General features: G+C 37.9%; 6 protein-coding genes across 17 annotated transcripts; 2 read left to right on the forward strand and 4 right to left on the reverse strand.

Annotated features, from left to right (window-relative positions):
• The first annotated feature begins 1,005 nt into the window (after positions 1-1,005).
• LOC126586855 (deoxypodophyllotoxin synthase-like) lies at positions 1,006-2,515 on the forward strand. The gene is made up of 3 exons (XM_050251824.1): positions 1,006-1,470; positions 1,580-1,901; positions 2,084-2,515. The coding sequence occupies exons 1-3, from the start codon at positions 1,097-1,099 to the stop codon at positions 2,336-2,338; spliced, it is 951 nt and encodes a 316-aa protein (XP_050107781.1). The 5' UTR covers positions 1,006-1,096; the 3' UTR covers positions 2,339-2,515.
• A 280-nt stretch (positions 2,516-2,795) lies between these two features.
• LOC126586854 (uncharacterized) lies at positions 2,796-6,248 on the reverse strand. Its single transcript, XM_050251823.1, has 8 exons — positions 5,690-6,248; positions 5,320-5,469; positions 5,064-5,198; positions 4,752-4,817; positions 4,146-4,199; positions 3,901-4,008; positions 3,245-3,329; positions 2,796-3,135 (listed from the first exon to the last, which is right to left on the reverse strand). The coding sequence occupies exons 1-8, from the start codon at positions 5,885-5,887 to the stop codon at positions 2,900-2,902; spliced, it is 1,032 nt and encodes a 343-aa protein (XP_050107780.1). The 5' UTR covers positions 5,888-6,248; the 3' UTR covers positions 2,796-2,899.
• Positions 6,249-7,231: 983 nt separating this feature from the next.
• Positions 7,232-10,712, reverse strand: LOC126585507 (bystin-like). 2 transcript variants are annotated; one of them, XM_050249953.1, is made up of 11 exons: positions 10,277-10,712; positions 9,926-10,082; positions 9,778-9,829; positions 9,339-9,666; positions 8,952-9,031; positions 8,596-8,643; positions 8,164-8,310; positions 7,980-8,052; positions 7,822-7,897; positions 7,539-7,629; positions 7,232-7,437 (listed from the first exon to the last, which is right to left on the reverse strand). In XM_050249953.1, the coding sequence occupies exons 1-10, from the start codon at positions 10,607-10,609 to the stop codon at positions 7,550-7,552; spliced, it is 1,374 nt and encodes a 457-aa protein (XP_050105910.1). In that variant the 5' UTR covers positions 10,610-10,712; the 3' UTR covers positions 7,232-7,437; positions 7,539-7,549. The 2 variants fall into 2 exon arrangements, with proteins under 2 accessions (XP_050105910.1, XP_050105909.1); XM_050249952.1 differs by having other exon boundaries at positions 7,232-7,415; positions 10,277-10,710.
• A 2,267-nt stretch (positions 10,713-12,979) lies between these two features.
• On the reverse strand, positions 12,980-17,339 carry LOC126585508 (UDP-glycosyltransferase TURAN-like). 4 transcript variants are annotated; one of them, XM_050249955.1, is made up of 18 exons: positions 17,178-17,339; positions 16,999-17,090; positions 16,816-16,849; positions 16,653-16,708; positions 16,409-16,549; positions 16,033-16,181; positions 15,863-15,952; positions 15,689-15,755; positions 15,545-15,608; positions 15,335-15,440; positions 15,025-15,191; positions 14,798-14,908; positions 14,635-14,696; positions 14,481-14,533; positions 14,274-14,349; positions 13,764-13,892; positions 13,524-13,583; positions 12,980-13,265 (listed from the first exon to the last, which is right to left on the reverse strand). In XM_050249955.1, exons 1-17 carry the CDS (start codon positions 17,188-17,190, stop codon positions 13,560-13,562), a joined length of 1,434 nt encoding a protein of 477 aa, XP_050105912.1. In that variant the 5' UTR covers positions 17,191-17,339; the 3' UTR covers positions 12,980-13,265; positions 13,524-13,559. The 4 variants fall into 4 exon arrangements, 2 of the variants coding, with proteins under 2 accessions (XP_050105912.1, XP_050105911.1); XM_050249954.1 differs by having other exon boundaries at positions 15,335-15,446; XR_007610546.1 differs by lacking the exons at positions 12,980-13,265; positions 13,524-13,583; positions 14,481-14,533 and having other exon boundaries at positions 14,274-14,439; positions 15,335-15,446.
• A 37-nt stretch (positions 17,340-17,376) lies between these two features.
• LOC126585511 (protein TRIGALACTOSYLDIACYLGLYCEROL 1, chloroplastic-like) lies at positions 17,377-19,648 on the forward strand. 8 transcript variants are annotated; one of them, XM_050249959.1, is made up of 4 exons: positions 17,385-17,509; positions 17,626-17,732; positions 17,942-18,162; positions 18,259-19,648. In XM_050249959.1, the coding sequence occupies exons 3-4, from the start codon at positions 18,116-18,118 to the stop codon at positions 19,268-19,270; spliced, it is 1,059 nt and encodes a 352-aa protein (XP_050105916.1). In that variant the 5' UTR covers positions 17,385-17,509; positions 17,626-17,732; positions 17,942-18,115; the 3' UTR covers positions 19,271-19,648. The 8 variants fall into 8 exon arrangements, with proteins under 8 accessions (XP_050105918.1, XP_050105920.1, XP_050105915.1 ...); XM_050249960.1 differs by having other exon boundaries at positions 17,626-17,702; XM_050249961.1 differs by lacking the exon at positions 17,626-17,732 and having other exon boundaries at positions 17,377-17,509; positions 18,068-18,162.
• A 328-nt stretch (positions 19,649-19,976) lies between these two features.
• LOC126585510 (glycolate oxidase-like) lies at positions 19,977-24,314 on the reverse strand. The gene is made up of 12 exons (XM_050249956.1): positions 24,153-24,314; positions 23,272-23,434; positions 23,006-23,130; positions 22,493-22,539; positions 22,249-22,326; positions 21,991-22,115; positions 21,704-21,770; positions 21,562-21,624; positions 21,120-21,189; positions 20,936-21,036; positions 20,709-20,813; positions 19,977-20,389 (listed from the first exon to the last, which is right to left on the reverse strand). Exons 2-12 carry the CDS (start codon positions 23,406-23,408, stop codon positions 20,198-20,200), a joined length of 1,110 nt encoding a protein of 369 aa, XP_050105913.1. The 5' UTR covers positions 23,409-23,434; positions 24,153-24,314; the 3' UTR covers positions 19,977-20,197.
• Positions 24,315-24,841: the final 527 nt, after the last annotated feature.

Raw genomic sequence — 24,841 nt, forward strand, 5'->3', positions numbered from 1 at the left:
AACAAATCACAAGAGGAAAGGCTCTTAGAATTTTCTCCGTTCAAATGCTTTGAACGCTTGACCATCAGATTCTAGAAAGGTATTGTGGAAATGGGAAGAGGATCCTCTCCTGAGCTTAGGATGGGGATCCTCCTGACCAGGTCATCTAGACCATTCAAATTTAATCCAACGGTTGCAATTATTATAACTTTTAGTGGGTCCTTCTGTTTAGAGCCGTTAGATTAAATTTGAACGGCCCGGATGACCTGGTCAGGAGGATCCCCATCCTAAGCTCAGGAGAGGATCCTCTTCCGTGGAAATGTACTTATAAGTCAAAACGAATATATACATACATGTATACACACACACACATTATCTATAGCAGATCTACGACACCAATTTTTTTACACAACTTTTGAACATATTTTTATGGAGCCTATTATATAATGTATTTTATACTTTTTACCTTTCAAAATAGCATTCATAAATTTTTTTTGTAAAAAATTAGACAAAAAATAAGGGCGGATATATATATTTGTCGATCGAATTAAAGTGGCCCTCAACTGAATAAAATCATGCAATATACACTAGAGAGAAGATTTCTAAATAGGCTATCTACCAACTATTCACCAGCCTACCAACAATATATAATAAGTTCACTAAACATCGTATTCCTCAAGTGAATTATGGTTCTAATTTTCTCCAAACAAGAGTTGAAAAGTCCAAGTTTACCAGATAATAGTATTAAACAAACAATAATTGACTATAATTTCAATCGAGACTTGCCTTATTAGCACGTGGCTCTTTTTTGGCAACCGATACTAGCAAGTTGCTAGTAGCAACTTTTCTGGCAACCTGTACGAGGAGTAGGAGCTGAGCCTTTCGTCGTTGAAATGTCTGAAGCCTGTAGTCAATACGTACTGAGTGCTCGATCGAAGGCTGACGTACTGGTTGTTGTTATTGTTGACCTATTTTTCCTGGAAGACACATAACCTGCATGAACAGCCACTATAAAAGCAGCATGCAGCATTGCATGTTTTCATATCCATCACTTTTCTTTCCACAAGCTAGTTCTTGTAACAGATTACCAAAGTTTAGGGTTTAATTATTTAGTGAAATGGGTTCCTTAGCACCTCCCAAGCTTCCTACTATCAACTTCTCAGCCGAAGGCTTGAAGCCCGGATCAAGTTCTTGGTTGTCCACCGCCAAACAAGTCCGGTACGCACTCGAAGAATACGGCTCTTTCGTGGCACAGTATGATCAAATTTCTCCAGAACTTCAAAACAACATCTTTGGCCAGGCCGCAGATCTGTTTGAGGTTCCCGTAGAAAACAAAGTAAAGAATGTTGGTGAGCAACCGTATCGTGGGTATATTGGTCCAAACCCCTTCATGCCACTCTATGAAAGCTTGTGCATCGATAATGTGACATCTCCCCAGGCAACTCACAAGTTCAAAAATCTGATGTGGCCTGCTGGAAAGAAAAACTTCTGGTAAGTTGGTAACTTCTATTTCTTATGTAGCATTTATACATGAGTATTGGATGCATGCATTATTTATTTGTTGTTTATACAAACCTTTTTTGTTGTTGTTTTGGTGCAGTGAAACTACGGATTCATTTGGGCAGTTATTAGGAGATTTGGAACGAACAGTGGGACAAATGTTATTCGACAGCTTTGGGGTAGGAAAAGAGTACGAGTCTGTCGCTAATTGCAACAGTCACCTCCTTAGATTCATCAAATATAAGGTGCCGGAGGACACTGACACTACGTTAAGGTTTCCAATGCATACAGACAATAGCTTCACAACCATAGTTGTTCAGCACGATGTTAGTGGGTTGGAGGTTAAAACAAAGGAAGGTGATTGGATTAATATTGAGTCTGTGCCTTCACAGTTCTTATTCATGGCAGCCGATGGATTGCAGGTGAGTCCAAACTTAAAACATGGTGGTTCCACACTTCACGAATAACATATCTTCACGTATAAATTTTATAAACAAAATATGCTCAATGATCATAGTACAATATAATAAGTATAACAAAGACAGATATTTAATGATGATGCAAGTAGTAAATTACTAAACATAATTTGTTCGATTTGGTTTAGATGTGGAGCAATGACAGAATAAAAGCTTGCCAACACCGAGTGAAGCATTGCGGAAACAAGACGAGATATTCTCTCGGTCTGTTTACATTCAACAATGGAGTCTTACAAGTACCAAAAGAACTAGTGGACGATGAGCACCCACTGCTCTATAATCCATGTGATAGTCGTGGCTATACACGATTTCATGCTTCGGCAGAGTCCAAGAAGGCAGCGTCTCGTATCAAAGCTTATTGCGGTATCAAAGTTGAAAACTAGCCAAGACTTGAGGGCGGCATGCAAGAACTCAAATTTATGATTGTCCTATGCGGTGTGCGCATTCTAAACGTTTTTGTAACTTTATTTTGACAGTAACAGTACGGATATATGTTTGTTGATTTTGATATGAATGAAGAGGGACTGAAAATAAAGATATATATTTTCTTTTGATATCAATCAACGACTCAAGGATTTCGTAGATGCCGCTTCATCACATTAGAGGAAAGCAATAATGTCTATGCACTTTGGTGCGGATTTGTTACCAACCCCTTTCCCAACATTTAATAATTTAACCCACTAACGCTATACTTCATCAAAAAAATTAAAAGTTAAAAAAAATTAAAAAATGCAACATATGCCTAATTGTTAAAGATTTCACTGATTTTATACAGATTCTCTCGTAATTAATAGTAAAATCGAAAAAATACCCCCACAATTTTAGTTTTATACAAAAACATTTCAAAAATTCATCTTTTATCCACTTATCAATAGGAGAAAATACAAGTAGGAATTTGATTACGGGAATCAAAATAGTAGTTCATAAACATAATACACAACTAATCATTCATCACTGTCGTCGCTATCATAGTTTTGGCACAATGATTGCAATACATTGGCTGTAGCACTGCTTTTATTCTCTCCCTCTTGTTTCTTCTCATTTGGTTTTTTCGAATTTTGAACCTCCTCTCCCAATTGTTTCTTGTCTTCTGGTTCCGCTGGCTTTTTACCTTCAGCCACAACTGGTTTCTTAACTACAGCAACCTTAACATTCGAAGACTTGAAAGTATTTCGATTCCCTGTCAACAGCCAAATAATATAAATGGTCAAATAATGCCTAACGGAGAGAATCTATAAAGAAACAAACAATTGAATCAGGGATGAGAACAATCCGCGCATCTGACATACCTCCGTTGCTTGAGGTATCAGAAATACTGCTTTTTGTCAACCAATCTGTCGGATTGCTAGGAAGCCCTTGAGTAAGCTTTTGCCGCTGCATGGAAAATATGTGCAAACAAACGTTATAAGCTTACTGTTGTACAAAAAAAGCAGATAACTGTTGCAACATAAAACATGCTGATGTTGTTTAGGCGAGTTGAGGGCTAATAGCCCACGCAATAAGGAATTAATTACTTTCCCTCAGCAGGATGCTTGACCACCAGTGTAAGTTTAGAAACCAGAATCGATTTTCAATTGAGATTCCAACTGTAAGAAATATTTCCCCTTCATACAATTGCAAAATAGCACGCGGTAGGAAAGAGAGGAGCGGATGGATGGAGCATATTGCTAAGTTATCTTGATTATGGTATTTGCAAGAATCATCGTGCAATTTCTAGATGAGTATATAAGAACACCACGACATACACCAATAACAAAAACCGCATGCATGTTATACTCCATTTAAGAACCAATAACAAAAACCGCACACATGTGATACTCCATTCAAGGATAAGGTTAAAAGACCACATAAAGTAGAGCTGGATCTAAAACCAAAAGTCCAGCATACTCTGTATGTAATCTCTAATAAGACAACATGTATATATCAAACAACTAACATGTCGTACCTTCAATTTATGGGTTGATGTTTCGCTGTTGCCACTTAAAGGCTCAATCATATCTTCTTCATCATCTAAATCTTCATCATGAATCCTTTTAATATAATCTTTTGAGTTCTGCATAAATTTGTTCAGAAAAAATTAATTGGATTAGAAACAAACAGCCCACAAGAAAGAAGAAGAAAAATGAAAGCACAAAATTGATCAAGGATGATTAAGTTGGACATAAAACAAGGTAGCGCACAAATACTAACATGGAATACTATTGATTTTATGACTGCTTCATCCTCGTCTTCAATCCTTTTTTCCTGTAAAACATCAACTTCAGTACACTCACTAAATAATAACAGAGAGTAAACAAGTTGCAGAGCAAATTCCAGATAGAAATGAATGCACAAAACAAGTATCATTTTGTTTGAAAGTATATGTATATAATAAAACTCTTCAATCCTTTAAATTCACACACCGAGGTAATGTATGTCATTTCAATATACTAAACACATCAGGTTTTTGGTTTACCCAAGGTTCAAGACACGAAGATAACTCAACTACTTGCAACACATTATAATATGTTGGCTCAAGAAGCCTATCAAATTTCTTTGGTTATATAATTATTGTACCCTGAATTACTTGATGTTGTAAACAAATTCATAGAAACTAAATCAGAGCAGCAAGTTTTTGCACACTCAAGGAACCATGCTTCTACGTGTTTTTGCATTACAATATCTAAACAAATCCACAAGCGTGTAGCAGACAATACATGACACTGGACAGGGAGCAATATCATATATACATGCATGTGTATTTATTCGGTATAAAGTTTAAACCAGTCTAGAGATAAGAAGCATATAAATGTGTACCTTTTGGGCAGAAGTTTGTTTCAAAGCCTCCAACATAGCATCCACACTCACAGTCGCATGCCTGGACTGAAAACCGTAAACCTTGTATTAGTATCCCAGGATACCGAATTGTAGCCGACACAGAGAATTGAATAAATGCATAACATAATATTCATTTGCATATCGACAGAAACAGAAATGTCATGCTTTACAAATTTAGTGGCAGCACTGTATGTTTACATCACATCCGCTGGATTGTCCATCCATCTATCAAGGTACAAAGGAAAAAAAAATTGCGACTTATCACAAGATAAACAACTACTAGACATCTACCTTCATGGACTTCATCTCATCCAAAGCAGCCATGACGTCCATCTCTCTCTTTGAATCCTGTGTTCTGTTCTCCAAGGCTCTCATGGCATCTCCCATTTCTTCGGATTCCCTTTTCTGTTTCTCCTTATCTACTTCCTGAAAAGAAAAAACATATATACAAATCAAGCGGTTAAGCAATGTCCATCACAAAATAAGAGAACCTGAAAACATGAAAGAACAGGGTCAGTGGAAAGTCATCATTTTGTTTCTGTTTTACCTCATCTTCATTGCGCCAGGGTTCAAAATTACGCGTCGCACCGGCCTCAACAACATAGTCAGAATTCTGAGGGTCTGTCTTCATCGCGAGTTCCGCAGAGCACTTGGTACATTTGAAGTAAAATCTGAATATTTGAATTCCCAAATACGTCTGCAAATGGTAAAACCATCAATAACCCAGCTCACAGGACATAACAAAAACCCTGTCAAACCCAAACCTAAGAAATTAATCAAACACCTAATTCCCACATTCTCAAAGAACAAGAATACCCACAACAATTTAAAACGATACAATAAACCCTAGAAATCAAATGAAAACGAGTTAGGCTACGCAATTAGAAACCCCAGCGATTAAAGAAGGAACGACGTACCTCTCCAACGACATCTTCTTTGCGAGAATTGAACTTGGTGCCTTTGTAGATGTAATTGCCGCAGGTGTTGCACCGAATGCTCATCGGAAGCATCATCCGCACCTTTATCTGTTGATTCTTCGGCCTCCTGATCCGGGGCAGCTTCGAAGGGTCGAAGTCCGGCGGATAGTACTTGTTCAGAACCTTACGTTCTCCCATCTTTGATGCTCTTCGAAAACCCTAAAGCTCCTTGATTAAACTCGAATTGGTTCTCTTCTGATCAAAATTTCACAAAAATTCAGTAGTCGTATATAAACCCTATAAATATGTGTATGTATTTGTATATCGGCGAAATCCGAAGCAAAGAAGAATTGACGTGAAAATAGGAGGAGAGGAGGGGAGAGAGGAGGGAGTCGAAGATGATATCTGATGAGTGCGCGAGTCAACTGAGCTTGTTAGGGATTTTGGAGAGGGAAGAAGGAGAAGAGAGACGCGCCACCGTCAGATTTCCCTCCGTTTCATCTATTTCTCCGGTTAAGTATCACGAGCCCAACACGTGAAATCGCTTTTGAGGGCACCAAGTGCCTAAACCCAGCCCTTGTTTGGCAGTGTATATTGTCATGGACCGGCTGCATCTAGGAAGGTTAGGCCATCTCTAATTAAAAGGTCATGTTTAGCTTCCGTCCAAATTATAATTTTACAAGGAATTACTAATTCCTTTTTAATGAATAGTATGAGACTATATTTATATATCATTTCCAACCGAAGGCGGCTATTCTTTAGCCCCTCAATAATTTATTCTTTTAAGTTTGTTTTTTAATTTTATTAGTTAATTGAATTAAATTATCATATTAAAATAAGGTTTCTAAACATATTTTGAGTGTCACTTGTTGCTAAATGAATAAGCCTCTGAATTTCTTATTTTTTGGTTGAAGATGTGGTCATTTGAAAAAATATTGAAAAATTGGAATTTGGATTATTAGAAGAGGTAAGGGAGGGTGTTTGTGAAAATAATGTGAGAAATTGTGTAGAAATAACTTAGGTATTTATAAAAAAAAAATTAGAATTTTAATTTTTTTTTTAATTTCAGCATAGTAAAAAATGAGCCCCTCAAATGGACTATCCGGCTGGCTAAGAACAGTCAGCCTGATGGCCAAAAAGTCAAAACTTGGCCTAGTGTTTTTTGTTTTTTTTTGGGCCCAACCCTCCATTGGAGTTAAATTTTAAAGCATTTCAGGCTGGATTTTGACCTTAGGAAATCCCTTCAACTGGCATAAGCTAAATTAAGTACCGCCCAACATTTGATGTTATCTCAGAATAAAGCTGGACTGTAAAAATAGTGACGGCTCCAAATGAGCGGAAGTAATTCTAAGAATCTTGTCTCAAATAGTATGAATATGTTAAAAAGTGTTTTTAAAATAACTAAAAGCAATTCAAATCACCAAAAAAGTTTAAGAAAACAATTAGAAGTGCTTTTGAGTTCAGAAAGACTTGCTTTTTAATAAAATATTTAATGTATTTTAAAGGGAAGCACTTTTACTTTTAAAAGTGTTTCCATCAAAATGGGGGGAACTCAACTTCAATTTTCAACTCAAATATTTCAACTAGTACATGGAAACTCATGAATAAAAAGATGATACATAATTACTAGAAGCTGTGTAATAATTAAAAATTAAAAAACTAATATTGCTTGTATAACAACTGTCCAGCGGGTAAACTCCTCCTTTCGCCCAACTCCGACAACAGCCTGCAGCAGAACCAAGGTTCGCCTGAAAAACACACACGTCACGGAGACATAATAGAGAGAAAACATAACGATAACAAAATTAAGAGGAGAAACAGAAAAGTGCAGCATACACAAGCATCCTACCGAGCAATAAACTAGTCGTCCTCCATAGGCACATCTGGAATGTCAAACCAATCCTCTTCGAAAGGTTTATTGATCACACCAACTGGAGAAGGTATGTGAAGTCAAGGGGCACACTGGATAATTTCTTTGTTATAATTTATTCTCGGAATTCAATGCTAATAAGCAAATCACACGCCACTAGCAGCTTATTGTCATAAAAGGTCGCGTTTTCAGATGCAATACCGAAAAAATTTGACTAATGTGAAACAAATGAAAATTCAAAGCAAAATTGAACGAAGGATATCAATTGACATGAGATCGTCCTCTTTCTCACCACGATTGCGACTGTTATCTAGTTCCCTTCTTATTTCAGGGGTTACCTACAATTGAATCACCGAATACAGATGACATTATTGCCACATAGTTGCAGAAATCAAATGCTTCAAGAGAAAATGCTCCTACCAAATAGTGTTTTTGCTTTTCAAGAAGATTTCTGAGATTATCTTTGTCCTCCTTTTGCAATTCATTTTTATACCTGCAAGGAATTATGCACACCAAAACTATTAAAACTATATCACAATACTACAAATATGCAATCTGTCTCCATCATTAAGGCAAGGAAGAAACTATTAAAAACTTTCCCCACCTTTGCACAAATGTAAGAAGTGACTGGTGCCATATCACAGGCATTACTCTTGTTTCCTCCATAAATCTCATAAAATGTGCAACAAGAGCGTCCAGTACGCGATATGGCAAGGCATACTTTTTATCCAAAAGAAGCTTTATAAAATAACTGCAACAATTCATAAAAACAGCATTGTCAAAACATTGTCGCATACAAGGACCTTATCCCTTTATAATAACGAGAGTACTTCCAAACTGACCAACCATCAACTATTTAAATTCATTATATTGAATAAATATCACGTAAGGAAACTGATTGTGCTTTAACAAATATCTTCTTTCTTTCAAACTTTTATCGGCACAAATCCACCTATCTTGTAACCGCATACTCTAAGAGAAGCTATGTCTATTTCTTTCAAACCATTTTGGAAATACTAACTGCTAAATGGTTTACCTCGTTGTGCCACAGTACTTCATTTCTGCAAGCTTCATTAATGCAACACTGAAAACACATCAAAAGCATGTATCAGAGATCTCCCCAGATGGATTATTAAGAATATTAATGAACAGTATAACTTCCACCAATGGAAACAGAAAATGACAGAATAACTTGCTAAATACAAGACAAGACAAAAGCAAAACGGAAAAGTTATGGAACCATAGATTCCTAGCTTAAGAAATAAGATATAATCCGGAGACTTGTGCATGATAACTTTAATTGGTTTCTCAAATTATTTTTAAACAAAAAGCCCAAAAAAGATTCACAATTCATAGGATCGATACCAAATCTTGATAAGGCAGCTAACACACCTAGAATGAAGTGGAGGAATGGAGACCTTCTGAATAATACTCCCAAAAATAACAGCTTCTCTTAGATTACATGTCCCTGACTGCTCAAGAAGAAACAGAAATGGGGCCACAGGGACAGTGCATTAGGATTAGAAAAACAGTCATTCCAAAGCCCTAAAAACCTTTTAGATCCATGCATCCCATTAATATAATGAAATTGAGGTGAATATCAGATCTCAAAAACTTAGTTTGGATAAATACGAATGGACTAGCAAAAAAGGTTTACAACATAAACCCATAACTTCAGTATACCAGGAGAATGAAATCAATGAATGAGCTTCCAAAGTAAACAAACAACACTTAAACTTCAAAATACTGCAACTAGGTGGAGAAGGATGACATGTTTACCTCACACAAGGGAAACAGTATTCCTATAAAAAAGGCAGCAGGCTTGTACAAAGACTTCTTCAAAGATTGATATAGTGCAAAATGCAAGCGCTTATGCTTGCGGATGTCTTCTCTCACCCTTGGGAGCAACACAAGCTTGTAGAAACGTTCTACCTTCTCCTTACCCAAATTGGAAGCAAAAATTCTCGTAGCCTGATACATTGCATTTGGTGACCAATTCTCAGGCTCAGTCAAATATAGGACATCCTCCCATCGTGGCACTGAAGGGATGTGTTTGAATGCCTTGGGAATCTTCCCCGCAGTGTACTTATTAAGAAACTTACCAACCCTGCACAAACATCGAAAAATTAAGAAGTCGTCTCCATGGCCTCACATTACTCGAATCACATCTGTACTTTCAAATCTTATGTACTCATAAGAGAAAAAATAGCTTACTTACCCCTTATACAAATCGATGACGGAGGTATCCAATTTGGGCAAAGGCCTCGCATCTGCAACCGAACAAATTGAATCAACAAATGAAAATATACTAAAGAAAAGACCTTCAGTTTAAGCTAATGAGCAACAAAGTCATATTCCGTAGCTACCTGAGCCGACAGTTGAATCTTTCTCTTTGATTCTTGCAACAATGAGGTCAGCCAATGTACGCTGCGGACCGGCATCCTTTGACAAGAATTGCTCCAATATCTTCTCATCATGTTCATCAATCTCATTTAATAGCTTCTCACCATGTTCATCACTCTCCTGAAACTCAAATTAAACATCTTTCGTTCTCAAATCAAATTATTTCCATCCAATCAAAACCTAACAATAATAAAAGTAACAAAACAACAGAATTCAGCATTCATTTTACATTTCCTAAGTTTTCCTCACAGATTATCACCATCCAAACAAACTCAAAAAATCCAATAAACAAACAATTAGCAATCAAAACTCACTTCATAACTGTCAAAACGGCTCTGCGTTTCGGAGAATCCACCGAAATCATCGATGTCGTCCTCTTCGCCGTCGGCCTCCTCCTTCCGCGGCTCTTCCGATACATCCAGCAACGAATTGTTCGGGTTTTGGGCGCGGTTCTCCTCGTCCTCAATCTCCCGCTGCTGAGCCAGAGCCTGCTTGAGGATCTTGGAGCTCATTCCGGAAGATATAAGCTTCTCCTCCTGCTGGTGCTGCTTCGACTTGGTCCGCTTCTTGGAGGCGACGGAGCCATTTTCTTCAGCGAGGAACGGCTCCGGATTCTGGTGCCTCTCCCTCTGCCTCTTCTTCCCCATTGATGATGCTGCCGCTGCAGGCGAAGCTTTTTCTGCTATTGAAACTGGAACGTTTAAACCCCCGCCACCTTGATTTCTGCAGTCTAAAACCCTAACTATCTCTTCGACAAATTGCGGACCAAAAATTAAAAGAAAATAATTAGTGGGCCGGCCGATATAGGGCCTAACTGGAAGGTAAGAGAAATACGCATGGCCCACCTAAAAGTCTAACAAGGTGACAAGGGCCCAACTAGAACCCAAACTGAACCAACATGGCAAAAAGATTAATTTGCTATAGTTATTTTGACATTTCATTTTGTTTTTTGTCAAACGATAGATTTTGTTAGACTAACCACCGACGGGGTTCAAACTTACATTTTCATGCAAGGGCTCAACTCATTTCCATCACTATGGTAAAGGGTCATTTGCTGACATTCATTTTGTTCATAACTATGCAATTTTCTTTTTTTTTAGAGTATTCTAAACTATCTTAATTTATAGAATTGAAGATTTAAATTTTTATTTTTATGGATTTAAATAGGGATGACAATTCTAACGTTAAACTCGATAACCATGGATAACTGCCTGAATGGAATGGATTTGGGTATGGAAGTTTGGGTATATTCTGGATATGGGGAAAAACCGTTTATATTATTCGGTTATGATTTTGGATATGGTTATAGAGGTGCCCAAACCGTATCCATAACCGAATCCGACCCGATTAGTAAATAATATAATTTATATATAATATAATAGTATAATATATATATATATATATATATATATATATATATATGTGTGTGTGTGTGTGTGTGTGTGTGTGTTTGTATATCATTATTCACCGAACTATTACCTTGAGAATACAAAAGTTGCATTTTGTAGGAAAGTAAAGTTTTGAATCAAAATCAATATGAACTCAATGGTTCTTATGTGAGATATCGAAGACAAGCCAACATCATCAGTGTTTTAATTTTTATACTCAACAAGATCCATTCATTAGATCATTTTACACATCAAATGTTTAATGATAATATTAATATCTATTAACTTATAATGTCTTAAATGAACCAATATATTTTTTTGTATTGATGAAGATGAATATACCCGTTAACCGATAGGGAATGTGTTACCCGGTATGGTTATGGATAATACCTTATGGTTAATTTACTGTTATGGATATGGTTAATTTTCATGATTATGAGGATGGATATAGTATTTCCGTCCCCAAACCGAACCGTTGCCATCCCTAGATTTAAACATAGTAAAAAGAACGGTGTCTAGCACACTAATTTGGCCAATTGGCCTAGCGTTTAAGGCTTAATTGCTTTGATGGTCAAATCCCATGTTGTAGAGAACGAGACATAAAATAAAATAAAGGTAAAAACTTTTTTTTTTTGGGTCAAGGAAACTATATTAACTACAACGAAACATATTTACAAACGAAAGACCTAGAAACAGGAAAACATAAACAAGCAAAAAAAGGGGTCAAACACCAAACGAACAAGAGCCCAACCAAACAGTTGAGGCCCAAAAACAGAAAAAATAAAAAACCGAGAAGTCTGCTGGTACCTCCTTTGCCAAAACAGTGCATCTCGACCAGCATAAATCCATGCTCACCACCAAAAATAGCCTCGCTGATCTCATGATCCAACACTGATCTGCTTCCCGAGCACAACCATAAAGTAAAGATAACCAGAAACTGAAAGAAATCAATTGGCTATCGATAGAAAGAAGTCCATGGAACACCATGAGTAACACTGCCAGACACAACAAACAACATAAAGAAGGTGGTAGTGTTGGGAACACCAGAGTTGGTCCAAACACCGAAACTCAAAGCACCATCTCGAAAACAAGTATGGCTAAAGATCAAAACTTAGATGAAGGAGGAAAAAATATGTCAGCAAGGTAAGAATAGGAGGGTAAATCGACATGAGGAGGGGAAAAAGCAGCAGAGAAGGAGAAAAGAGGAGAAAACAAAAGAAATGGGAAAGTGGAAACCACCCTTGGCCGGAGCTAGAGTCGGCGACAAAGATCTGGATTAAGATTGAAACCATCACCAACAGGGAGAAGAACTCTCACGGAAGGACAGAAGCTCTCTCACGGAATGAGAGAAAAGTAAAAAGGGCTTGTTTTGTTTTATTATAGAAAAAAACTTTTTTTTGTCACTGTGTTTATGATCAAAATCTATTTTAGTCAGTATGTTTTCACTTTAGCCAATTTGGTACTGTATTTTACAAGGTTTGCAATCTTGGTCACTTCCATCAACTATTTGTTAAAAATACATTAGAATATTGAATTGAAAATACGGATGTATCTATTAAAATGTTACAAAATCATTTAACAATATTAAGAAGTTTTAAAAAGAGAGAATGAGCTTAATGGAAAACACAGTGACCAAAACGTTCTTTAACCCAAAAAGAAAATAATAGCGTCAATTCATATTCAGAAAGAAGCAACATGTAACTTGACCCAAAAGATACATAAAAGTGTACCTTTGTTCTGAATCAATAGGGTATCAAAACAAGCCAATTCTCAAGTCTAAAATCTGCAAGTATCCACAATATTTCAACGCGTGATGAACCGTACATACGATTTTGATCACATCCCCAGAAGCTGTTCTGAATTCTCCACTCTGCAAATTAATTTACTGGCACCTAAACCGACCGGTCTGCCAAACCTGGTAAAGTAAATTTCATAAAGAACCAGGCGATTTTTAAGTTCCTTTTTGAATTCATATCCCAAAACAAAAGTATGGTCATGTTTTATATTCTCTTCCAATATTCTGTGTTCAGAATGCAATGTGCATACTTAACATCAAATGCGTGGAGTGACGGAAAGTGGGGGAAACAATTGCGTTCGTCCAGTATGTCCTAGGAAATTAATCTGTGAAACTTGGGTTGCACAAAAGAAACTGTAAACGGTATCATGATATTACCTCATCGACTAAACAACTTTCACCCGGAACCAGAAATCAATCTGAGTTTTTAGAGATAACCTGCAATTTCAGAACCCCTTAATCAGATTCATGGCCATTAAACAGTTCAGTAAAAGGATGCTAAGAATATAGAATACAAAATCCATTTTTTTCTTAGAAGGTTATTGGCTAGAACGTAATGAAATCTAAAGTAAAACAGTTGAAAACTAAGACTGATGTGCATGCATATCGTAAACTTACCTCTAGTATTAATGCTTTGGCATGCTCTTCCCACTCGGTAGCCCACCTCCCAGATGAAGCCATTTCCAAAGCACCATTCCTGAGAACCTTCAATGAATCACATGCATCTGGAAAACCCTTGAACAGCATCTGTGCAGGTTTATCAGAGACAAACATTATCATAAAGAACTTGCACTAAACAGTAATGCAAAATTTTGAACCATTAATTGAAGCAATTACGTTAATATTGCACAAGGAGACACCAAACTTATGAGATTTGGTATTCTCTTTTACCACCACTGATACAGAAAACTGTACTGGAGGCCAAAGAATAGAACATTTTCTGAACTACAAGTTACATGAATTGCAGATGAGGTTTTTTCAGGCATGACTAATTGATCCAAAAAATAAGAACATTCATATACCTAAGAGTGGAAATCTATGTAAGTATTAACTGTTACAATCATTCTTAAGCAGCAGTCAAAAGACTCAAAACATCCAGAAAGAGAAACAAGAAGCTGGCCAGCTTACCAAAAGTTCATCAGCTAGCTCTGACGACGATGAAAAGAGAAGGCCATTTTTCTCAACTTGCACTAGTTCCTTGATGCTTTGAACCAAAATTATCGTAACCAAGGACATCAGATTTTAATGTACAGCATCCCCAAATGTCATATAGCGTGTGATATAAGTAAGGTTCCTATCACATAAAGAAAGTAAATAATAAAAACAAGAGTTTACCATGAGTAGGAAACAGCACAAACTGGCAGTCCACAACCAAACATGTCCACGACCTACTGCCAAAAAATGTACAATAAGGTAAAGTGGAAAGCAGTTCTAGAAAATTTATACTGCTGCAAATCTTATCTAGTGCAGCATTCAGTTTATCCCTTACCTTCATTGGAAGATCCAACCCTGATGAGGACGTGTGCAAGCATACACCAAGATCTGCTGATCCTGCAAATGTAAATATGTAACACTGAATACTTTCCAAAGAGAATATAATGTACAACGAACAATGGGGACAAAGCACAAACAATTGGAAATAAATGGCCTACCAAGAAGCAATGGATAGTCCTCAGCAGACAACCACATAGTACGAAATGCCACGCGTTTGAGGTGTAATCGGCTAATTTTTTGTTCATATTTTTGTTTTTCAGGCCCTTTACCTACATGTATTAAATCAATGTGCAAGTGCGTGTAAGAAAACCCACTCTGTTTTCCAACAGATACACAAAGCTAAAAGGAACTTGACACCCTCGAACAAAAAAGCAGTTATACTCACCAGTAATGACAAATAACAGCCTAGGGTACAAGTATTGCTTCCCACTATGGATTTCCTTCCAGAGAACCTCTTCTTTAGTAGAATCATCTTCATTTAAAATTGCAGCAACACGCCTATCATACATGACAGCTGCTTCCAAGAGAATTTCAAAATCTTCATCAGGAGTCCTGTAAAGCACCATTCAAATCCAAAGTATTCTATTGTAAGACAATAATAAAGAAGACAAATTAAAATTGAAAATCAAATGTTTGTAAACATGGGGTTTGTCTTTCATGTTACACTAAAAGTATTCCACTGAATATTAGCTCACCAGCTTGTACTGCTAACTATGAGTGCCGGCCTGTTTGGCTTTGAAGTAACGTCAGTACCAACGAAAGTGGTAAACAGAGTCTCATTCATGTCTGTATTCTCTTCCCCTGTTTCTGTTAAACATATGTTTAGATATTGAAAGAAATTCTACGCGATGAAGGGGGCAGTTGAGATGTAAATTATAGATTTACAGAAACAGATTATATATTACCAGTGCTGGTGCAATCTTGAACACCAAGAGGCTGCCTTAGAATTTTATCCAATCTGCAGAACAACTGTGATAACTCACACGTTATACGAAATTATCCAAAACAAAAGAACTGTCCAAACAAGCTCAGTGTTAGCATTCAAACACCTTATGTTTTTCTTCGAGTGAAGCTGGTTGGAAAAACTCAGGAGGCTGATCATATAGAACTGTGGCTCTATTATATTGCAAGATAAGAGGAGGCAAGTAAATATATAATCCTTGATAATGAATTTTTTTGAAGTATAATGAAATAAATTTTGAATACTGAGCTGACCCTCTTACTTAATCCCCCAATTTTGAGCCAATTCATGTTGCATTGCCCTCGTTACACATAGGGAACCATCTGCCATCTTCCCAAAATGCCTCTCAAACCTAATCAGGCAAGAAAAACTCAATCTACTGCACCACCAAGAATATGCCCTCAAAGAAAAGTTTAAAAATTCAATAGATACCAACGGTATATTGCCACAAATTGACTACTTCTTCCAAGAGACAATGCCAGTAAAGTATATCCAAAATTATGCCAGTCAACAATAAAGGCAGATTTCCTAAACCAGCTTGCCCATTTTACAGCCACTAAGGTCGGAACAGAAGGTGGATTCTGCACAAGCAAAATGAATCATAGGATTTAGAGAAAGGGAAGTTTACACTCAGTTCATTTACTCTAATTACAGAATTAAGGAAATAACAAAAACTTTTAGCCTCAAAATTTTGAAACTTGTAGGCAACTAATTAATCAAATTCGAAAACTTGTCAAGGAAAAACAATTAAACACTGTCTTGTTTATAAAGCTTCTGCAACTTCCCAACTGGAGCAGTGCAAGCTGACCTGAACCAGAAATACATCGGGAGCGGGTATCTTAACGCAAAGAAACCACAGGAGCATTAAAAACTGAGTCACTGCCTTGATCAATAGCACGAAGGGTTTAAGTATACTGGGAAGGCCACGCGAAAATGTCGGCCACTGCTGCTGCAAACCAGAATCACAAAAGCTTTAACCTTGTGGACGACCAAAGGAATTCGATTCTAAGATCCCATGGCAAAAATAAAAAATACATGTAAACAATGAAAACCATTTCGTGTATGTGAATGGACTGATGCTCCAGCACAGCAGAATGGGGTTCGGAACCTGTCGAAACATTCCAACTCAATACCGAATCAGCACTATAAAGTCACATTTAGATTAAAATTTGCTCAACACTGCACCTAATTCTACCATCAAAGCAAAAGATGTACCTCCATATGCAACAATATCTACCTCCAGAGACGCCTGAAACGCACGTTCAATAGAAAACATCACGAAAGGGTCCAAATTTCTCATGGAAAAATGAGCAATTCCGATTTCAAAAGCAAAAAAACAAATTTAAGAATTGGGTTGTTGCTAAATCAGCTGTAGTAGTTCAGACAGGCGACGGTTACCTGCCGGGCAAGCGAAAGAGCATGATACTGCATACGGGGGCTCCGCCCAATGTCGCCCAGCACCACCACGCAAGCCCTCCCCCTCTTCCTTCCTGCAATCAGAAACTCAAAACTCCTCGTAAAATCTGAGCATAACTGCAAAGATACGAGCTTTCAGAAAAAAGAAAGAAAAAGCTTGCCTTTGCCAGCCATGATTCTCTGTACGTTTTGGACTCTGATCTCCGACTGAGAGTGCAGACTTGCAGTTGAAGTCTCGGAGAAGATGAAGGAAGGGGAGAGAGAGAGAGAGTGTGTTGGGATGTCAAAGTGGGCCGCCGGAGTAGGCTTGGAAGACCCAATACAATAAAATGGGCCTACACTCGTCTTTCAGTCTTTTGTTGTGGACCAAAAAGATTCACACTCATCCGAGTTGCCTCTGACTTGCGTCACCAACCATCCGCAAGCCGCGAGCCTTCGCCATTGTTAGGGTTCTGAATTTGCGTGCTTTGATCAGGGCCGTTGATCTTCCAAGGTATTTTCTTCACATCTTATATTTTCCGTATGATTTTATATAATCTTGATATCTTTTGCATTTTTTTGTTGAATTGATATGATGTATGCTGTTAATTGGGGTGCAAAATTGTACAGTTGGGAATTGGAGTTCTCTCAGCTGCTATATAATGTTTAAAAGTTTGCTGAACTATGTTGATCAAGAAATGGATGCGGTATTGGTGTTAAATTTCACTGCGTCTCGGGTTGAAACTCTCCCCTCGCTTTAGTGTAAACATCGATTGTAATCGAAAAAGAAAAGAAAAATTCAAAACACTTGGTGTAGATGAACACTAGTCTCTTTTGGCTTGTTCAATTTAACTCTAAACAAGTGCATTACTGTCATTGACTTTTTTTATGGGCCAATTTGATTTGTTCATTTCTTGTGTGTTTGTTGATGAATGGTGTTGAAGAGCATGGTAATCTGGGGAGGGCCCGTCCCCAGTGATTGCATTGGGTTTTTTGAAAGCTTTTCACGTACATTACCGGACTTTACACTGATCTGTGGTGCTTTCTCCTCTGCGCAAACATCGGAAAGCAGACTTTATTGTTATCCACAAGAGGTTGAGAAGATTTAAAAGAACCAACGATGCAAACCGCTTCATATCTTCATCCGTTCTCTTATATTTCTGACAGGTATCTAGTTTTATAAATGTTCACTTCTCATTGTTTTTTTTTCTTTCTGTGTTCATGTTTTTTGAATTTTGATTACTGTTTTGAAACATATATCAGAAGAAGCCTTTTAAAACCAGTAGGGTGGATTAAATCACAAACCCCATATTCAAATCATCTTGGTAGGAGAGTTCAGATTACTGTAAGACCTCAGTCGTGTAAGTTTCTCTTGCCGAAGCAACAAACCAGATTGTTTGCAGTTCCCAACACAGATGATGGCCATCCTTCTGCCTCTGTGTTAGAAGATTCAAACACAAATCATGCACCCAGTCCGGAAGTGGAGACGGTGTTGCACAAATGGTCACCTCCCACGTATTTGTGGAGGGGGTTTTCAGCTCTTATCCTGACAGGACAGGTTATTTTGAGAACCTTGAAGGGCAAAGTGCACTGGGGAAATACGCTTCAGCAATTAAAGAGAGTTGGACCAGGTTCCGTCGGGGTCTGTCTCTTGACTTCAGCATTTGTTGGCATGGCTTTTACAATCCAATTCGTTAGGGAATTTACTAGATTAGGGTTAAGCAGAGCTGTTGGTGGGGTTTTAGCCCTGGCTTTCTCAAGGGAGTTGAGTCCTGTAATTACATCAATCGTGGTTGCTGGGCGTATTGGAAGTTCATTTGCAGCAGAGTTGGGAACAATGCAGGTTTCTGAGCAAACCGACACACTGAGAGTTCTCGGGGCAGACCCAGTTGATTATCTTGTGACTCCAAGAGTGATTGCTACTTGTATTGCTCTACCGTTTCTGACTCTAATGTGTTTCACAGTAGGGATGGCATCCAGCGCCCTCCTTTCCGATGGCATTTATGGTGTTAGCATCAACATTATTCTGGATTCAGCTTGCAGAGCTCTCAAGCCATGGGATATACTTAGTGCAATGATCAAGTCACAGGTTTTTGGCGCGATCATATCGATTGTGAGTTGTGCCTGGGGAGTTACCACTATGGGAGGAGCCAAGGGTGTTGGGGAGTCAACAACTTCGGCTGTGGTTATATCTCTTGTTGGGATCTTTATCGCAGATTTTGTACTCTCTTGTTGTTTCTTCCAAGGAGTTGGCGATTCATTGAAGAGGCTATGAGCGGTTGTTGATAAGCTAACGGAGAGTCTGAAGCGTGAAACGAATCAAAGTATCTATACTTGGCTGCGTGACGTTTTCATACAATGGCCGGTCAGCCTGTAGTACTCAATGGTTATTGAGGGCATTATTTACAGAGTAATATACATTGTTTTTCTCCCTCCATCATTCGTTAATGCCGAATTCATTGAGGAGAGCAGTTTTTGGAGTAATTTTGCATTAAGAATCATACAGATGACCTCGAAGCATCTCATTGCAAAACAAGCGGGCTCGGCGTTGATGGTCTTGATGTAGGGTTTTGTACATCTCCTTTCACTGTTAATGCATGTAGCGCGACAACTATTATTCTGTGTCACTTTACCACTTCTTTTTCGTGCCAAATTGCTACTTAAATTTGTTTTTCCATAAATGAACTAATTGATAAATCAGGCGGTGAACATCACCGTCACTCAAGGTTGGTGAGCAAAAATATTTGCATTCAAACAATGGGGGTTAGATTTTGAAAGGCCATAAAATGCTATTTTAAATCTCCAACATTGTTTTGATAAAAATTAGAAGAATCAACAATGAGGGTTTTGAAAAGTATTCCCCTAAACTTGAATGGCGTCTAGGGATAAATCGACACAAAAACAAGTTCAGGTGGTAATGTCACACAATAATTGGTTGCGTGATTATTTTTAACGAAAATTTCAATAATCTGGACATTAGGTGGCATATAACGATCAATATGTATTTCGGTTTGATAGAAAGAATATACAGGGAAAGGCAGCAGCAGTAGCCATGGAAATATTATCTCAACATCCAGTAATCAGTTTCGTTACAGAAAATGCAGAAATATTAGGGAATCCAAGAACAAAGGCAGGCTGTGGAACGGATCACATCAACTCTCAACGTGTATAGATTTCTCCACCGCTATTCATTGCATGTTTTCTATAACCTGGGGTGATGGCGAGGGCGAGGAACGTCCCAGTCAGTCACAATGTGATTGCGGGTGATCTCTTTGAGTGAACGGCATCCACTTAATGCCATGGTTAGCTCAAACTCTTCGCGCAGCATTTGCAGTACCTTTTTAATGCCAGCCTCTCCTTCAGCAGCCAAGGAGAACACCACAGGGCGCCCAATCTGCAAGAGAAGCAAGTCTCAGTATGTTTTGATAGACAGTATAACGAAGAACATAAATAAAACTCTGGCTGAATGAACGGATTTTGTTTTACTAGAGTAATGGTGATAAAACCAGCATAGTTAGGAGACTAGTCTGCAGCAATACGGACCCTTCATAGCATGCACATTTTCTTAACTATCTCGTTAAACCCAGCATAGTATTTCGGAAGGTTGCATCAGAGAATTGGAGTTAATCTTTTCGTGGAGGGCGTGGGTGAGTAATCTATGGATAGATTAAGTGCTTTGATATGGAAAAAGTCATTATCAATACTCTACTTACAAATATGCCAGAGGCACCCAATGCTAATGCTTTGAAGACATCTGTTCCACGACGAACACCACCATCCAAGAAAACAGGAATGCGTCCTTGTGCAGCTTTAACAACCTAGTTGTCCAGACAGCGGTGCCATATCAAAACATAATTAAAAACTAGGATCATGTAAGTGCATGTTTGCTTAACACATCTGAGGAGATGCACCCCGGACAGCTAAAATCAAGCTTTTGTACCTCTTCTAGGGCCATGATAGTTGAAGGAACGTAATCAAGTTGGCGAGCTCCATGGTTGGACACAATAATCCCAGCTGCTCCGGCTTGTACTGCAATCCTTGCTGCATGATATGAGTGTAGAAGAGTTATATAAGCATTACAAACCTATCAGAATGGCGGAGAGAAAAGGAGTTGAAATATATACCATCTTCAGCAGTGAGAACACCTTTCACCAGGATAGGCAGTGAAGTGATTGTCTGAAGCCACTGCACATCCTGTCCAAATAGAAAAACCGATCATTAGATGTGCATCAACTTCTTATTCAAACAAAGGCATACATGTCGAGAAAACATCACTTCCTCAGAAATGTCCAGCTGAATATTCCCAGCCAAAACACCTTCATTCTTTTATACTTTTCATCAAAAGATGGAAGAACCTAGATTTGTACTTTTCGATTCCTTCCATTGAATAGTCTATAGATATATAACACATTTCTTGACATTCCGTCCTTTTCTTTTGTTGTACACATTTTAAACTCGGTGTAGATGGCTGAATAACTTATGAACACCAAGTTGTAAAATTTGCACATGTTATAAGCCTTGCTTAGAAGTTCATGTATCTCTAACTTCCGGTCTTCTCTGACATACCTTCCAGCTAAGAGAACGATCAATTTGACCAGCAACATATGAAGCAAGTCCAGAGTCAGCAGCCTGCAAGACCCCAACACAGCAAATTATTAAACATAAAAAACATTATTCTTAAAATTAGGACAGCACAGTTTCTACTCACTTTGTCCATCTTTCCGAGGTCCAAACCCTCAAAGTTCTTCAGTGTCAAAAACGGAGGCAAAGTAAATCTGCAGGATACCAAATAAGAGGTATTAACAATAGTGAATTTTTCCACATGCTAAGCTTACATCAAATGCCGAACTGAATTAATCTTATTGAACCGTTAAAAATAAAAATACAAACACACGCACATATACAAATCTACACCAAATTTATTTATCTTACTAGGTTGATATGAATGTTTTCAGCAAGTGATATTGCTACAACAGATATTGTCATGAAGCGGACCTGTTCTTGATGTCAGCTTCTCTGCGACCAAGCCTTGGGGTATCAACTGTAAGAGCAATAGCCTTGAACCCAGCCCTTTCGGCTCTTCTGACCAGCTGAGCAACCACATGCCTGTCCTTGTAGACCTGATAATAATGACCAGAAAAACATGGAACGCGTAAGGCAAGGAAACAATTACACAAAAGTCATATCTCAAGACCAGGGACAATTAGGTACCGTAACTAATGAACAGAAATGGAATTAGTATTTTAAGCTTACATAGAGCTGGAAGAAACGGATTCCAGGTCCAGTTGAAGCAACCTCTTCAACACTTGAAGTAGCCCATGAAGACAAAGTCTGAAACAATCGACACGGGGTAGATGTAAAGAACACAGACAGAACTTGCAATATAACAGCAAACCACCATGTAAAAATCCATAAATAAAATGCGATAACCCATGGGCTTAAGATCTTTATTAGTGTAACGATAGCTATTGAAAGACGATGAAGGTCAACAACGTACCATGATTGTTCCAGCTGCTGATGCTGCCCTCGCAGTAGCATATTCACCTGCAAGAATTCGCATATCATCATCAGATGGACCACACCATGGCTTCTTTAAAGAGTATCAGGTATGACACTGGATGCCATTTTACAATGGATCAAGCAGACGTCTGTGTGCCCCTTGTACAATATTCTCATTGTTCTCAAACAAATTTACACAGATTAAAATTGTTCTCAAGCTCAGCAGCACACTGGATGGTGACTAACCTTGTTGAAAGTATTTTAACCATGCGACCTCGGGGTGACTTACTAATCAATAGGTAGTAAATTGCTTGCAACACAGTAAATAAAGATATCAAGGTAACTCTTATGTTGTCAACAGCTTACATGGGGTAAAGATGATATTAGTACACATGATACAGTACAATTCAAACGCAATATCCAAATATCAGCGCGAGAGCACCAGTTGCGCTATGTTTTCCCCAAATGAAAAAAAACTACTGAAGCTTAATAAGGTGAAACAATAGCATACCTTCAGGATGAGCCATTTTCTGAAAGGCTGTTGGGGCAATCATGATTGGCATTGAGATCTTGAAGCCCAAAACAGTGGTGGTCATGTCTATGTGGCTCACATCTATGAGAATACGGGGTCGAAACCTATGTTTGATGACAATATGTTTGTTTCATGAGAATCCCAAAACTGATATTTTCTTTATACAGAAAAAAAGGCACATATTATCGAGTACTACAGCATTTTAGTTTTTACTGGGTATCTCCGGATAAAGATTGAATTCTTACAGAATTCTGGAGAAAGCATTTCTGTTTTCAGCAAGAGTCCACTGGTCCTCTGCTCCTGATGCGTAGTAGTCATAGGCCATCTTTGGCAACTTCTCCTTCGCGATGGCCTCATACTCGCTGACGTTGGTTATCTCCATTTTAGAAGTTGCCTGTAAACGCTTCCCTGAAAAACATGTATTTAACATCAACATCAACATCAAGCCAATGAGATCATATTCTGCGTACGCACACAACTTTCTCTTCCATTTTTCTCTTTTTCCAGGAAGTTAGAAACAAGAAAGTGTTCAAATATCAGAAGAAGTAAAGAACACATATTTGCGTCAAGAAACAGTGCTTGCGCGCGCGCACACACAGACGACACTTAAATGAATCAAAACCACTGATCATAAGTACTCAGGGTGGCAATAAAAGATAGATTATGACCCCATGTCAACTACAAATGTGGAGAAGTAAATCCTTTTGATATTCAATATGATCATGCATTAATGATCAAAATGATTACTAGTAGTAGTATCGCTTGTAAAAAAAAGACTGAATTCACTACAACATACGACGTCTCGAATCTCCTTAGTGTAGCTTAGAGTAGTATTATTGCTTGTAACAAAAAAAAAAGAATAAACCCATTTCACTGGTAAGGAAAATACAACCGGCCACGGTTAGTTGGTCACTTTAATTGGTTCCAAAAGCAAAAATAAATAAAAAAAAGCCCTTACAAAGTGAGATGCAAAAACCCACTTGAAAAAATGCCCCAAGTTACAATCTTTTTTTTTTTTTTTTTGGCAACAAGTTACAGTCTTTCCAAGCAGTTTGACAGTACTAGTAAAAGAAAGAACACAGAATTGAAGGGAAATGAAAGAGCAGAGGACCGAGAGGAAGCCGACCTGAAGTTTGAGTCCAAGACTATGCAACAAAGTGCATGAAGAGGAAGCAGAGCAAAATAGAGATAGAAGAGATAACACAGAGATTATATGGGGTGACATGCAGACAAACTGGGTGGGGCTCATATATTCTTTCCATAATTTCATGAGAGAGAGAGAGAGAGAGAGAGAGAGAGAGAGAGAGAGAGAGAATGGATGAGCATTTGGAGGTGGGAATTGGAAACCAAATCGGATGAGGGGAAGAGAGAGGGTCTCATCCACAAAACCCTTGTGTGTTTCACAGTTTTCCTCCTGCATTATTATTTTCTGAACCCCAAAAAATGAGATTTGGGATAATAAAGATTTGTCATTTTAATTAAAAAAAATAGAAATATTAAGGACAAGGGTCAAATTTCCCTCCTTTATCCTTCTTCAGTGTTGTCATGCTTGATGTTAGATGTCTACTTCCAGCCAAATATGATTCGTGAGTCTTTCAAAATCCTGATTGACTATCCGATCCTTCAAAATTTTAATTTGATTACACATGTTTATCTATCAATGTCTTATATAATTTTTATCATTGAAAAGTAAAAATCGAAAAATATTTTGCATACTATTGTAAACACGAAATTTTCTGCTACAAATGAAACAAGAATACGTGTACAAAGTAATAATTTGTATTAATGAGAGTTTAGGGTCACAAACTCTGCTAC

The sequence above is a fragment of the Malus sylvestris genome, chromosome 10 (assembly GCF_916048215.2).
Source record: "Malus sylvestris chromosome 10, drMalSylv7.2, whole genome shotgun sequence".
NCBI lineage: Eukaryota > Viridiplantae > Streptophyta > Magnoliopsida > Rosales > Rosaceae > Malus > Malus sylvestris.